Below are 16,751 nucleotides of genomic sequence, written 5' to 3'. Positions count from 1 at the left end.
CCCCCCTCCCCATTTTTATGGCACTTTCTGTATCCTGAGAGTAGACTAATCTTTAATTGGATTAGATCAACTCAATATTTTATAATTTAGATTCACAAACTATACGAAAAGTACCACAAATTGCAATTCTTCTCATGTCAACATTACAAAAAAAAATACATTTTAAAGTGTTGGTCAAAGTTTACGTAGTTTGGATGTCGAAAAGCAAAAAGGGCCACCATATAAATTGGGTAAGAGGGAGTTTTCCCTTTTTCTTTCTCTGGAATTTTTCCATCGGAAATGGAGAAACGATTAAGTAGTGCATTCGTCACTATTACCGAGTAAGCTACTCATTCAGTGGGGTTTGGTATCAAAATCTTTGAGCAGTGAATGTCATCTTCATTCTTTACAGCATAGCAAGTAGAACTTAGATTTATAGTTGTAAAGGGAGGGTTTTACCCATTTACTGTTAAGTCTGGATCATTGGAGATTTATTCTCTTGTGTGAATAAGACTTCTGCTGAATCAATTTGCTCCATTCCAAGTTGTATACCCTCATTGTCCTAAATGATGTTTATGGACTCGTTTTTTCTACTTGATACAACTTTTCTTGTTTGTTTCTTTTTAATGTTCTTAAAGGAAAAAAAATTAACTAATACTTGGTCTCAAAGTTGCAGTGTTCAACTACTACACTTATAAGCTTATTTAATCATTTTTAAGTTGAACATGATAATTCAACTTGGAAAAAGGACGTAGTGTGATTTTTATCAGCCATAGAGTCACCACCAAATTTTGCACTTAGACAACTTTGCAGAAATGGTTAATTGGTTATCCAATATTGATGGTTTTATGTGCATTACGAAGCCCGTTAGCAACTGCAACTGGATACTATGCTCCCTGTACCAGCTCATTGAATCCACTGCCTCCTATGCTATCCACATTTCCTAATCATCAGCTCTTCCTTATTTCCTTGTCTGTATGCATGGCCTGTGCGTAAAATTTTTTATGATGAAACTGCAGCAGTGGGTCGTTCATTGTTCAGTGGTCTTTGCAACAATGCTGATGGTTTAATGAGATCAACACACGAGATGTTGTGCAATCATTTGTTATTCCAGGTTCGTCTGCTATGCTGTTTAATTCTCTCACCCCCAATACCCTAATCTTTTTCCAGTTTGCAATCTTAATCAGTCATTGAGCATGAAATTTGGATGTTGCGTGCATTTTGTCAACGCATGATATTATATAATATAATATCGCAAGCTACATCATTCATAAATCATACCTCACATTATGATAAGCCCTTCATACTGATAAAAAATTTCAAATGCTTAATTTTTATTAAAGGAAGCAACTTAACAACATCACATGGTTGAGTTGCTATGAAAAAGGTCTTGACACTTATGAGTCGACTCTGCTAATTGAGTAGTATTTGAATTGTCTCTTGTTACAATGATTGTAAAGTTTTTTCACTTGTTTTTGGTCCTTTCAGCAACAAAGAACTTTCATACAAATGAGGACGAGTCTGAAAGTGGTAGACAATTCAGGTGCAAAGAGAGTTGCATGCATCCAAGCACTAAAGGGAAAGAAAGGAGCAAGATTAGGAGACACAATAGTTTGCTCAGTGAAGGAAGCTCAGCCAGGCGGTAAGGTGAAGAAAGGAGAAGTGCATTATGGTGTTGTCGTTCGTGCTGCTATGCCAAGAGGCCGCTGTGATGGGAGCGAAGTGAAGTTTGATGACAATGCTGTGGTACTCATCAACAAGCATGGTGAACCCATTGGAACCAGAGTTTTTGGTCCAGTGCCCCATGAGTTGAGGAAAAAGAAGCATGTTAAAATTCTTAGTCTTGCAGAGCATATCGCCTAATGTTTCAGCCTCTTGGTTGTCAGGTACCTCTACTCAATGATTATGAGCCGATTGGAAGACAGTTTTGAATTTATTGTATTTGTAGGAACCTGTTGTTGTCCACAAGCTGCAGAAGATGTTTCTTTTATCATCATAAACATTTTGACTTGTACATATAATTGTTGGCCCACAAGGCACAGTGCTGTTTCTGCAACCAGTGCTCAAGGCACAATGTCCACAAACTGACTTAAAATAAATACATCACTAACACAATTTGTTGGATCATTTATCGTCATTGTTGGAGTGATGGGCATATGCTTCTTTTTTTTTCTACAAGTATCTTAAAAGATCATCTTCTTCTGTTCATTTTATAAGTGGCCAGACGATCATAATTCCTCTCATTTTTAATAACTATCCTCCAATAATAATGCACACACTTGCCTCTACCGTTAGGTGATCGACACCAATGGAATTGGGCGTCGTGTCCTTGTAGCTTACTGTGCTATTCATGGAAACTTGTTTTAAACCTTTAGGCCGCCTTAAATGGTTAATGAAATTGGGCAAGTTTAGCGATGGGTTGTTCAACTCCAATTGACTCATATATCTCACGTTATATACCAGAATAATTCCAACAGCTTTGTATGATTTTTGAACAATATATATTTTATTATATATTTATGGTATGAAATTTCAAAGCAAGAGTGTTTAACTAATCAACTTTTACTATATGTGGCTACGCTACTGGTCACAAGTTTTATCTAATTGAAGTAGGTAAAGAAACTTAATTTAATGATTGTCCAAATTCTTTTCGTGTTGCAAAATAAGTAGTTGAGGTTCAGATGATCCAACTCATGAATATGGTACATGGCAGGCCATATTTTACATTTTATAGTGGCACATTCATTTTTATTGGTACTCTGCCCCTTTTTCTCTCTGTTTCTGTGTTTTTCACTCAGCAACATTATTTGGTTAGCATTTTATAGGATGGCATCACTTGTGTTGCTGCTGGAAGCACTTATCAGATCACACGAGGACATCTATCTGCAAGGACAAGACGATGGGCTGCTTCCCTATGCTGAAGAAACAGGCAATAATAATAGTAACACGAATTTGGTTACTCAAAACAAGGATTATTACTCTTACTATTACTGTGGCCGGATAGTTGAAGCTGAGGATGTTCCTAGCTGGAACATTATATCTTAGTGTTGTATTTGACCCATATAAAGAAATCCTAGAAACATGGGCATTTCCAAGTGTATATAGTACTAGTACGCGTTTATGTAAGTTGTTTCTTTATCCCTGGTCTGATCTTAGTGTCATTGTCAAGAAATGGAAGTTGGATTCTAGTGTTCAACTTAGTCCATAAACCCCTGCAGCAAACATGTAAGCAGAGCCATATTTATGATATGATCAATTTAAATTGGAAGCGCGAAACATTATGTCAACTGTATATGTCTAGTGTGTAAATCAACTTTGAAGAAAAAATATTATGCGGATTTGAATTTTGAGTCTGGGGCTAACATTTTGGTGAAAATAATCGAACTGTAAGTATTCTTCATTCATATTAATCAAAGAAAGTAACAACTTGTAGTACATTGTTCTGCTTTTGGCTTGCAACATCAACAAAGGATAATGGTGGAATGGTGTTATATAAGAAAGTTCATACTTAAGATGCACAATCTAGGAACATATATAAGGTGCATCTTTTACAATGAAACGTGGTACATATGCTCGTAATAAATTTGTTATTCGTCACAACAACAACAACAAGAAAGACGTGAAAGGGTGTATATAAGCAATAAAGTTGATTCTTGAGTTGGAACTAATAGGGATGTATAAGCCAAGAATTGCCATCAACATAATAGGTCTCAATAAAAGGCATGGCCTCTTCATCGTTGAGTATTCGTGCCCACGGAACTCTTCCTGTCATGTTGGCTCCTGGTCCACTGCACCTGTACTCCCCATAATACACTCTCCTACATCCATTTTTTCAACTTCATTGCCAAAACAATTTTGAAACTATAAAAGATCAGTAAAAACCAAAAGACTTACGAGTCTCTAATTGTTTTTCCCCAATCATTCCATCCTAGTGGAAGAACAATGTTATCCATGTAAGTGTAAGAGAAAATCACTCTAGAATAATCGCCCCACGCTCTGCCTAAATAAACTGATCCTGTCCCTGTTATGGTGCTGTTCTTGAACGAGAATCCACTTAATATCGACGAATTTGTACGTTTTTGCGCTGTCAGGGACGCTACTTTCTTTGCCACTGAATTCAACTGGCAGTTCTATCCACATAATATATAAAAATGTAATTAGATTTGGGACAATTGACAGCTCAGTGCACAAAGCATCTCACGTTCACATAAGCTACATAGAAAGAAATGTAACTTTTCGAAGGACGATGTCTATATAAGTTAATTATTAAAATGCAACTGACCTCATATAGGGATCTACCATAGCCAAAGATGAAATCAACAGAGCCTTGAATGAAGCAATTGTTGAAATAGTGAAGTCCTTTGTGATCATAAAGTGTGTCTTGGCTTCCGTAGAAACTGCAGTTGTAAAATGCTGCTTTGTTCCCTGATATTCTTAGTGCCACTGCTTGTTCTCCTGCCGTTCCAACCACATGGGGTGCTGTATTCTGCAAAACCAAAGTGCTACCTATTAGGATATATTTAATTTTTAGGTTCTTATCGTTGAATTCAATGTAAATTTAATTAAAATTATATAGATTCCTAAGATCCATATAAAAAGTATTGATTTTAATTGAACAGTTACTAACTTGTTATCTACCTCCACCTGATAAGTTTAATACTGCAAGATTTAAAGGATTATACATATTTTTAATTTAAGATGATAAGATTGAAAAGTCTGGTAAATGTATGTTTAGACAAACTAAGACAGTTAAATTGAGATAGGAGGAGTAATTTATTTTTAAACGCTAGTGACAGTATGTGCTAATGCTTATGCTACCACTTTTTTGTTTTATCTGTTGGAATATTTTGTATGACATGCAGTAGAATTTAACCTTCAAGGCTTCAACTACGAACTTGTAAAAAAATTCCATGTGACAAACGAACCTTAAGTAGAATACTGTCACGGACTTTTGTCATACGCAGGGAATTTGTTGTTGCATGCATGTACCTTACATTCGTATTTTAATCGTATGGATATTGGTCTAATCTAATGAACAACTTGACAAGATCACAAGATTAATATAGAAATTTACCTCAAAAATGACATTTATGGCGATAAAATAATCGGCATCGACGGAAACAGTAGCACTTTGGAATGTCTTTAAAGGTGTACCACCGGTTCCAGTAGCTGAAGCTGTGTCATTTCCTGTAATCCGTGGAGGATTGGTACTATCGCCCCGAAATGTCACAAACGGCAAACTTCTTGGAATGTTAATCTTTTCCCTACAATTTCACTTATTATCGTCACAATAATATTACTACTTGTACTAAACTTTTATCCAAGTCATCATTTGTTGTACTCGTTATAGTACCCCTCCCCCCTAAAAAGAAATAAAGCACTCAAGATAGTAAATATAGTTTTTATATATAGTGAAGATTTTATCCACTAAATGTAGTTAAATACCTTATCTTATACACGTGGAAGAGATTTTATTTCGCAATCAATATACTTTTAGTGGCCATAAAGTCACTTATTATATTTTAAAGGTACAAATCCATGTTTGCTATAAAAAATTTTTATTTGCAATCAACTAATTATATATATATATTGTAAAATTATATAAAAGTTAAAAGTCTTTTTAGATTATTAATCCGGGTTTAATTATTTAGCATATGTACCTCATTATAGTGTAATTGATTTTTAGTGAAGGAATGTGAATTGACATGCCTTAGCATAAGGTGTCTCTACTACTATATCCTAATATGTTGAGTAAGTAATTAATCTGATTGCGTAAATATTTTTTATACTGTCATTATGTAATAATAATGAGGTAACGTACATACCTATAAACTCCGGGTTTGATGTCCAGTATGACCCTGCGCTTGTTATAGAGTGGAAGGCTAGCAAGAGCTTCCTTGATAGTGTTGAAATTGCCACTTCCATCTTGACTCACACTGATTATCATTTTGTTCATCTCCGCATATATAAGTTTTGGATCTAAGCTGCTGCTAACAGGAGCTGGAGGAACATGTTGTTTTTTGTGTTTGATTGATTCTTGCATCCATTTCAAACTTGTTTCTCTCTTTCTACTATTGTAGTGTTTCACATTCAAAGATATCCATTCATCAAAATTCTCATTGTCTTTTTCTTGTGAAGTCAATGGCATTATGAGTAGCATGGAAAGGAAGAACAATAATACAATAAGTGTGGAAGCTGATGCCATTGAGTTACAATGGGTAAGGTGGAAGAATAAATAACTATAATTATCCAATATTAAGCACTATATATCTTTGTGTTTGCATGATCACAATTCACATGCATATATATATATATATTGATAAAAGAAAAAGGTATTGTGGTTAGGTTTGGTCCTATCTTGACCTGTATTTACAAAACTGGCCATCACTATGGTATATTGGGAAAAGGGTCTGATATGNGTCCGTTAGTGAGAGGGGTATATGTGTACCTATAATTGGACGGCAGGGGCTTATGTGGACGAAAAGTATAACGGAGGGCATAGACGTACCATTTATTAAAGTTCGGGGGTAAATCCGTCCCTTCTCCCTTTGTTAGATAACGTCGATATATATGCACCATATTTTTTTAATGAGAGTATATCCGTTCTAAATCGGAAAGTTGAAGTGATATAATTGCCTCTTTTTCCTTAAGAAAACTAATCTTTCATGGTATTCATGACATCAGTAACTAATCTTTCATGGTATGCATGACATCACTGAGTGATAAGCTTCAATCATTTAAAAATAAAAATTGAAGCTGTAATCGAAAGAAAATAAAACTTTAACAATTCGTTGAGAGAGAAGCGATTTTCAGAAGAAAAAAAATATAGTAATTTTTTTAACATATTCGCTGACAGAGCAGCATTTTTGCAGGAAAAAAAAAGAAAATTAACAGTACAGTGAAGTTTCGTTTTGGTTAAACTAAAAATTGAGTAACCCTTTTATGTACTTTGGAAGAAAAAATTGACCGTTTTAACTACGGATTCGTATATTTGACCCCAACAATTAATAGAGGATAAATATATTTATTTCACATAATTAAGGTGCAAATTTAACCTTTGACTTAATTTAAATTTTAAAGCCCACAATGTAGAAAAAACATTACACACTTGATATGATTTAATTGTTTATAATTACAGGTTCTCTCTATATCAACCAACTAATTACTATATTCATATGCGAATGCAACATTGTGACACTGAATTCATCTAGAACAATACTTTAGACGCAAAACATAAATTTGAAGGTAGAAATCCACGAAAATCAAAATACAATAAATAATACTTATACTTAAATTCATAAGTATAAAAATGTAATAATATTAATAGTAAGAAGCTTAAAGGCTGAAATCATATATAAATTCATATTAGGTTTGATATAATATGCAAAGTTATCTGTCGTGGTAAATTAATATTCTCCCCTCCTTTCCTTTTTAATTTATTTCGAAAAGAGCAATATTTTAATTTCAACATTTCATATGACATATTTAAGGCCATAAGATTAAATGATATTTTGGTATATTTGATATAACTTTAATTTAGGATCACAAATTATTTTTTTTTTTTTTTCTTAAACTTCGTAACAAGTTAAACTAGACTCTTTTTGAAATAGAAGTACTGCAGGATTTTGTAATAAGTTGGGAAAGAAAGAAGAGAAATGAGTTGAGCTAGTGTGGAAAGCATTATAAGCAGTTTAGGGGTCCCTACCCTCTGAAAGGTGTTGGGTCGCAGCTGTGGTGCAAACCCATGTTTTAATTAGTGCCAAAAAATTTGGAGATATAAGTGGGCACGAGCTGAGGGATAATTAGCTGTATTCCAATTGAACTTGTTTGTTTGTCGAGTTAATATCTTGAAAGTTCACTCAACTTTAACAATTTATCTAACAAAATCATTAAACTTTGTTTTGTATTAATAAATCATGAGTTAATATCTCATATGGTCACTTAACTATACACTCTTCTCTCAGAAAGTCATTCAACTTTGAATATTAACTCAAAAGTCACTCAACTAAGCACTCTTTTCTCATAAAGTCACTCAATTTTGAATATTAACTCAAAAGTCACTCAACTATGCTCTTTTTTCTTAGAAAGTCACTCAATTTTGAATAACTCAAAAGTCACTCAACTATTCATTCTTTCTTCAGAAAATCACTCAACATATTTAATTGATATTTTAATTAAAATTTACTGATATAAATTTCTTATTTAAAAACAGAAACTCTAAAAAATAAGAAAATACCATTTAAATCATTTAGTGACCCATTTAATTAAAATTTGCTGCTTAGTTGCAAGACATGAAAGCTAACAAGCTAATTGAATTTGCCTTTTTAGTTAAGAAGAGAAGTGTGATTACATCGTGGAACAATGTTTTTCATCATCTCTTATTTTACTAAGTTTCTGGCAATTCTGTTTTGATTGTGAAGAAGACTGATCAAAGTCATCTAGTAGCAGCTAGTTTTGCATCTTATTGATTTGCAGGGTAAAATTAAATTAAATGGGTCACTAAATGATTTAAATGATATTCTTTTTATTTTTTAGAATTTTGGTTTTTAAATAAGAAATTTATATCAGAAAATTTTAGTTAAAATATCAATTAAATAGGTTGAGTGACTTTCTGAGAAAAGAATGAATAGTTGAATGACTTTTGAGTTGAAATTCAAAGTTGAGTGACTTTCTAAGAAAAGAGAGCATAGTTGAGTGACTTTTGAGTTAATATTCAAAATTGAGTGACTTTATGAGAAAAGAGAGCATAGTTGAGTGACTTTTGAGTTAATATTTAAAATTGAGTGACTTTATGAGAAAAGAGTGCATAGTTGAGTGACCATCTGAGATATTAACTCATAAAATCATTAAGATTAATCTTTCGTATAAAAAAAAATCATAACTAGATTTATCATTAAAAAGCCAAGATTTTAAAAACTTTGGTCCATATTCCCTGCTATCACCTGACAACAATTGAATTTCATTCACTGTTTAATATTATTATGTTTATCACTTTCCTAATTGAATTCCAGTTAACTAAGAAGTGGAAAATATGTTTATATGTACTGTATAATTTAGTTGAATAACAAATGATAATTTTGTATATATATATATTTTTTTTTGGTCAAAATGGCATCTAAAAGATCCAATTCCATAGCCATTTTATTACTCCTTTTCCTTATATAAACTTCTCCGTAGTAGATTCAGGGAATAAAATTTGTGCACATCGCCCTGTAAAACCTTAAATTCTTACTTTCATGCCATAATCTATAATGGTGAATGTTAAAAAGGCAACATCCGCCGTAGTAGGAGCTAGCTCCATCTAGCAGGGGAAAATTGTGCAACATTGGCTGGTCAAAATTAATATATATTTTGGAGATTCAGTTGTATTTAATTTGATGATCCAATTACTTTGGATAATTATTAATATATATTCAGAGCAAAAGGTCTATAATCATTATATATTTTTAATGATAAATTTATTTCAATGACTTTATTAATACAAATGTCTAAATTAAGAGATTTTATTGATACAAAGATCTAAATTGAATATTTTATTAATATAAAACAAACTTTAATAATTTTACTAGATAAATTGTCAAAGTCATTCATTAACACAACAAAAGAGATCAAAATTATCGTAATCTCTCATTTTAGACTGATAAAGTTAAAAGTGGTATTTTGCACTTTGTGAGAAGATAGCCCTGAAGAGTGAAGGGTATATATACCCCACGCATCAATTAATTAAGTACTACTCCATATGTTGTTATAATAAAAAATAATAATGTTGATAGTGGAGAAGAGGAGGACCTGCAAGCAACTTGGTGGAATTAGGACTACTGACCCCATACCACATATTCAACAATAGTCAATATTGTCTCAATTCTGTCCAAAATGTCAACTGAATTTTCTTCCACACAAAGTGCTCGGAATTAAACTTTCTATCTTAATAGCTCAATTGATTGGTTACTTGAATTCCCACTTCGTTGTCGAGGGTTCGAGATAATATCCCAATTTCACAGGGTAATTCACTCTCTTTTTTCCGGGATATTATTACTATAGATATTGACACTATTATGATCAATGAACTTACCAAAATACCCCTCCAGGAGAAGTTTGGTTACTTATGCACCTTTCTTAGAGAGATTAGTTACCGATAGCCCATGGAAAGCACAAACCCAATAACATTAAGTCATATATATAACTTACGCTTAGTTATAAACTGTAATAATACTTCATCAATAATAATAGAATTAAAGGCAAAGTAACTAATTGTAAATCCATTTTTTTTCTATTCAACGCCCTATTTTATCTCATATATTTTTCATTTTATATGAAGTTAGAGTTTGTTTGGTTATACTTTAAATCAAACTTTTTAAAAAATAAATTAATATAAAAATATAGAAAAAAGATACCAAAAATTATAAAATAAAGCTAAATAACAAAAGTATCCTCACACTTAAATTTAATTCCGAGAAGCACACATATTGATCGTAACCTGTGTGTTTATTTATTTCTTATATAATAAGATAAAAATCCTTATATGGTAAAAATTACTAACGGTCATGTATGCTTGTAATTTGTCTTTTTATATATATAATCGATATCTTCTCCAAGTGAAACCAAAAGGCAAAATATACTAGAGAAAAATTCACAAATAGGCCCTTTACAATTCTTGTAATTGAAAAATATTGATTTTTTTAAATTTTGCTTAAATTTTTAAAAAATTATGGTATTGTTATGGAATTTCACTTATATAAGTTAAAGGGGAAATTTCCTCTATATATAGGTATATCAGACCATATTTTGATCTAGAATAGCAGTATTTTTCTATTTATCAAAACCAGCGATATTTTTCTAACAAAATATATACAAAAGTCGATTTCTCCCTTAGTTACTATCGTAGTGATTAGCATAAATCTTTAGGGATTTCAGTTTTATACAAATTTCATGTGATTCAGGTTAGTATGATTTTCTCCGTATTTAGCCTTATTCATTAAATATTATGTGAGGATTTGTCACATCATCACGCTTCATAAGTGTTGTATAAGTGTCACATTGTATAACGTCGTCAATGTGAATTGTTTACATAAGAAAAAGACTTNTTTTGATCTAGAATAGCAGTATTTTTCTATTTATCAAAACCAGCGATATTTTTCTAACAAAATATATACAAAAGTCGATTTCTCCTTTAGTTACTATCGTGTTGATTAGCATAAATCTTTAGGGATTTCAGTTTTATATAAATTCCATGTGATTCAGGTTAGTATGATTTTCTCCATATTTAGCCTTATCCACTAAATATTATGTGAGGATCTGTCACATCATCACGCGTCATAAGTGATGTATAAGTGTCACATAGTATGAAGTTGTCACTGTGAATTCATGTTTACATAAGAAAAAGACTTGTCCTTGTGGATGATTCTAGAGAAATATAGATATTTTCCTTGGAAGATTATAGAATTATATAGAGGTTCTTGAATCTAGGATTGTAGAGTATTCTATAGAAGAGATTTATTTGTAAATATATATAAACTTACATAATAATTATGATTTAAATATTAGCCCCTAAGTTGATAGTATAAATAGAAAGGCAATCATTTGTAAAATTATCAAGCAAAAATCAAGACAAGTTCTCTACACAATTCTTCCTAACAATTCTCTTGTGCTCTTTCTTCCATTCTCTTAGCGATTCTTAGAGTTTTAGGCTGAATTGCATAACAAAATCATAAGCAAGTGGTGCAAGAACGTGACCAAATTTTCAAGTACCGCACGTACACTTAGGAAAAGACCAAGAACGTGATAATTAGCTGAATATTAAGTTCAAAAATCCGTCAATACCACATTAACCAACATAAAAGTAATATAATGATCCACATATAGTTCTTGAAAAAAGTGAATATTTTTCAATTTTTTGTTTTATATTCTTTTTTAAAAGAAAATAATTTTAGAAAAACTTTTTATGTGTATTTTTTTTTATCTATCTAGGACGAGTTGAATGTTATGATATAGGATTTATCTTAATTAAGAATGTCATGCTTGTCTTTGGCACTCCGGAGAAGCAAATCTTGATTGAACCTATATTTGCTCAATGGATACAATCCGCTCATGGTAAAACTTCATATGGGTTCGATGTGCTTTTATCTTCAATGACTGACCCAACATTCAATGCGGATCGAAGCATCTGGTTGCCGGATTGGTTAAATGTTGTTAATGAAAATAGTAATTCATTATTCTTAACAATAGGTCCTGGAGACTTTTTGGTTCATCATGCTATTGCCCTTGGTTTACATACAACTACATTGGTCTTAGTAANAAAAAAAAAAAAAGCTCCCCCCTAGCTTTTAGCTTTTGGCTTAAAATAAGTCATTTTTGACTTAAAATAAGTCATTTTGATAATTGCCAAACACTCTAATAAGTCAAAAACTGGCTTTTAAGCCAGTTTGACCAGCTTAAAAGCCCATCCAAACAGGCTCTAAGAACGTGATAATTAGCTGAATATTAAGTTCAATAATCTGTCAATACCACATTAACCAACATAAAAGTAATATAATGATCCACATATAGTTCTTGAAAAAAGTGAATATTTTTAAATTTTTTATTTTATATTCTTTTTTAAAAGAAAATAATTTTAGAAAAACTTTTTATGTGTATATTTTTTTATCTATCTAGGACGAGTTGAATGTTATGATATCGGATTCATCTTAATTAAGAATGTCATGCTTGTCTTTGGCACTCCGGAGAAGCAAATCTTGATTGAACCTATATTTGCTCAATGGATACAATCCGCTCATGGTAAAACTTCATACGGGTTCGATGTACTTTTATCTTCAACGACTGACCCAACATTCAATGCGGGTCGAAGCATCTGGTTGCCGGATTGGTTAAATGTTGTTAATGAAAATAGTAATTCATTATTCTTAACAATAGGTCCTGGAGACTTGTTGATTCATCATGCTATTGCCCTTGGTTTACATACAACTACATTGATCTTAGTAAAAATTGCTTTAGATGCACGTGGTTCCAAGTTAATGCCAAATAAACAAGATTTCGGTTATAGTTTTTCGTGCGATGGCCCAGGACGAGGCGGTACTTGTGATATTTCGGCGTGGTACGCGTTTTATTTGGCAGATTTTTAGACCTAATGTTTAGTATATTTTTATACATAAATTCACGTTCTTTATCAAAAGAATTAGGTTCAAATGAATTCAGTATCAATCAATCATATTTCTTCTATATTCAATCAAATTAAATAACTTTGAATTGAATGATTTGACGATCAATTAAAGTGTGTGGCCATCAGTCTATCAAGACATCTCCCACTACACTGTTTCTTGAACACTCCATTGTCCATACAATTACAAAAGAACCCTATAGCCACTACTTTATTAATGAAATATCATTATAGATCGTACTACCATATTCCAATTATGAAAAATTAGCTAACTAGTTAAAATTTCTAACATATTTATTAAAAATAACTATAGTTTAAAAGAAATATCAATGTGTTAATTATATAACAAATAAAGTATAACCTAATATAATTTTTTTTCTTTTCTTTTATTTCTCAACTGAGGCCCACTTTTGGCTAAGTTTGACTTCATTACCCACAATTCGCTCTCACATGTTTTACTCAAATTCTCTCACTACAAATTCACCTCCACCTTTCCTTTTTTAACCAGACTCCCTATTATCTCTCTTCAACATTCATCTTTTTGTTTTTCCCATAAATTTTATCAATCACCCAAAATATTTACACTCATTGAACGAAGGAACCACCTATTGCTGTTAATATGAGAGACCGGCAAAACAGTGAAGAGTCTTGCAAAGCCTATGGCAACATGTGGGGTGGTGAAGCAAAAAAGGTCTGTTGAAACAGAGAGGGATGTGAATTCTCATGCAAAACCAATGTCACCATATGGCATGGCTGCTAAGTTAGCCCCAAATATTGCTATAAATTTTGATAGCAGCCAGTTCTTTATGCCAACAATTTTTTGTATTTCTTTTTTATTTTGCATTCATTCTAATTATATGCCAATAAGTTTAATAATTTTTATATTCACTTTGTATTTTAATATAACTTTGTATTTCAATCTCACTTTATATGCCAAGAAGTTTTGTATTTCTTTTTTATTTTATATTCATTCTAAATGTATGCCAACAAATTATATATTTTTTGTATTTCAATCTCACTTTGTATGCCAACAAGTTTTGTAGTTCTTTTTTATTTTGTATTCATTCTAACTTCTTCTTCACTGCCAGCAAAAATCTCAAATCAATCGACTTTAATTCGACATAGATTGAGTATTATCAATGGAGTGTTAAAAATAGATATTTGAAATTTGAGGAATAAGGGAGAGATAAGCCATGTCGATTTTTATTTGAAATGTAACTAATGTGAAATTTCAGTGATTTTTACCATATTTGAAATATTCTCCCCTGAATTTCTCCATTCTATTATTAACTAATTTAATTTTTTCAAATTAAACAAATGAAAAAAATACATCAAGCAACAATATAACAAACTAAAATATTGACATTTTTAATAAATATTGAAAGTGTGGCTATAAAGTACTATTAAATGCTAAAATATTGTTATTTTGATAAAAATTCAAATTAATTAAAGCTCGATCTGAGGAGTGTTCTAGATCAAAGTCCAAAAGAAAAGCCCACATGAATGGCCATGGATTGTTTATTGTCACTTGTCATGTAGAAAATATCGTTAATATATACAACTTGAACCACATAAAATGAACCATCACATGTTCCTAGTGTGTTTGGATTATAGTCAAATCTAAGGCATGTATGTTTCAAAAGGGACAACTAATTAATAACTTAATTAGTTTGCTTATCTTATTGTGGTGTTTTCATATTCCAAAGGCCCACAGCCTGACCGGTTGATAGTGCACGTAATTTCATTTAAAATCTTTGGGTACCATTTACTTACCTTTAAATCATTGAAAGGTAATATATCCATTGTGATGAAATTCAGAGCTTAAGTTACAATTGTGAGAATAATGTATCTATTGTGATGAAAGTCAAATGCTTTTATAAGTGAGGAAAAAAGAGGTATATTTATAGTATAAAACCTAGATAGCGTTCTTTCTTCTTTATAGCTCCTCATAATTAATGTGCATTATATGCACGTTGAATCCCCTTTGTACAACTACATGAGTGAATCAGAAACGATTACTGGTGAAGCTTATCCGAATATATTACTAAAAAACCTTATTTCTAGTCTTATCATTCTGAAGCTAGATGCCTGCAAACATTGTTTCAGAACTTCAATGGATATGAACAACCTTATCGGGTGTGACTCAAGGCTATGTCTGGTGTTATTGCTACTGAGTTGCACCTGATTAGACTTTGACTGTCACGTGTTACCTTTTGATACGTTCACATGTCAAATACGAATTATGTACTAACAAATAGTACTTCTTCTTATTTTTATGTACTAGCAAATACTTATAAAATCCTAGTAATAAATTAAGTAATCAATTAGGCTTCTTGAACCCCCCCTTCTAAGCTTACTCGATCACATGAATTATTTAATTAGACAAATATATATAACCCTGCAGTTTCCGATTTTAAAATGTCAACTTCTTTGAACAATACATGTTTATTCCTTTCTTTATAATAAAAACTTATATCTACCAACATTATTTGCAGGTGTTTGAGTGGACAGCTCAACTAGTTGTGTGGTATTATACACATATCATGAGATTGATATATTATTTGAAGATAGATAGTATGTCAATATTAGAAAAAGGAAATATTAAAAAAACAGATGAGCATAGTCAAGTGCATGCTTCCAAATTCGATATGAAGCAACGAAACACATTCAAATTAAAGAGTAAATTTCACTTTTACTTGCTTAATTTTTTGAATTTGAAAAATAAATCTCTTTGATCAAATATTTAGCGACAATTGAGTTAATAAGATTGTATCCAAAGCCGAGTCTTTAGCAACATTTATATAGAGCACTAGTCCAAACACTTGCCTTAGGCCTTCTAGGGCGAGCGAGGTGACCTGACAATTGACATTGATTATTCGTCACTTCTTTCTTCTTGTGATTTTGACAAGATTCGAACTAGTAATCTCAACGTGTAGATAGAGGCTCACGACCATCAAAACCACCTAGTGAATTGTGTTAATTTTTCTCCTTTAATTTATAGTTATTCATGTACATGCGATTCTAGGTGTGTGTAATAATATTTTCCAATGAAGTAATATCAATGTCAAATGACATCGCTTTAACTAACATGCATCTGCTAGTGATGTCTTCACTATCTTCAAATTCTGAGTTCGTTTCTCCATTTAATATATAAAAGGTAAAAATTACCTGTCCCATCCAAGAATTTTGTATTTGTAAAATTGCATGACCCATCCACGACACATTGATTGGAAATTTCACCAAATTAGAGTCTGGTGTCACCTTCAATTGTGGAACCAAATCCCATTAATTGGGTGCAGAGGACGTATAGAACAAATAAAGCCAATAAAATTGTCATGACAATTGACCCAATGCCATTCTTTAAAATTGTGTCAGGTAAAGGTTTATATCATGGTGCTTGCAAGGGTATATATATAAAACAGAGAAATGTAAAAGAATTTTCCAACTTTTGGATAAAGTGAAAGAAGAGAAGTTTATTATTTCCTCAATCTCATGTGTGTGGTTCATTTGGTTTGTTATTTTATTTTAAAATTATTTTCAATAAAAAAATTATGTGTCAAAATCTTAAAGGTTAAATTGATAACGATCATTAACCAATAAATTGATAATCGATAAGTCA

At 31.6% G+C, this 16,751-nt stretch overlaps 2 protein-coding genes across 2 annotated transcripts in view; one reads left to right on the top strand and one right to left on the bottom strand.

Moving 5' to 3' along the window:
• Positions 1 to 2,106, top strand: part of LOC125847157 (50S ribosomal protein HLP, mitochondrial-like) — a 2,649-nt gene extending 543 nt beyond the window's left edge. The window contains exons 2-3 of the mRNA XM_049526843.1: positions 999 to 1,093; positions 1,468 to 2,106. Of these exons, the coding sequence (XP_049382800.1) occupies positions 999 to 1,093; positions 1,468 to 1,842 (470 nt within the window). The 3' untranslated portion in view covers positions 1,843 to 2,106. The remainder of the gene's footprint in view (positions 1 to 998; positions 1,094 to 1,467) is intronic.
• Positions 2,107 to 3,440: 1,334 nt separating this feature from the next.
• On the bottom strand, positions 3,441 to 6,253 carry LOC125847127 (probable pectinesterase 53). Its single transcript, XM_049526824.1, has 5 exons — positions 5,805 to 6,253; positions 5,054 to 5,243; positions 4,262 to 4,465; positions 3,874 to 4,109; positions 3,441 to 3,797 (listed from the first exon to the last, which is right to left on the bottom strand). Exons 1-5 carry the CDS (start codon positions 6,182 to 6,184, stop codon positions 3,644 to 3,646), a joined length of 1,164 nt encoding a protein of 387 aa, XP_049382781.1. The 5' UTR covers positions 6,185 to 6,253; the 3' UTR covers positions 3,441 to 3,643.
• Between the last annotated feature and the right edge of the window lie 10,498 nt (positions 6,254 to 16,751).

This window comes from Solanum stenotomum, chromosome 1, assembly GCF_019186545.1.
Source record: "Solanum stenotomum isolate F172 chromosome 1, ASM1918654v1, whole genome shotgun sequence".
Classification (NCBI taxonomy): domain Eukaryota; kingdom Viridiplantae; phylum Streptophyta; class Magnoliopsida; order Solanales; family Solanaceae; genus Solanum; species Solanum stenotomum.
This window is presented reverse-complemented; position numbering and strand designations above follow the sequence as displayed.

Excerpts from the sequence above, each read along its gene's own strand:
- LOC125847127 (XM_049526824.1), bottom strand. The coding sequence starts at position 6,184 with ATGGCATCAGCTTCCACACTTATTGTATTATTGTTCTTCCTTTCCATG. Across the intron at positions 4,466-5,053 it reads CCATAAATGTCATTTTTGAG|AATACAGCACCCCATGTGGT; the intron begins GTAAATTTCTAT and ends TTGGTTTTGCAG. Across the intron at positions 4,110-4,261 it reads ATGGTAGATCCCTATATGAG|AACTGCCAGTTGAATTCAGT; the intron begins GTCAGTTGCATT and ends TTATGTGGATAG.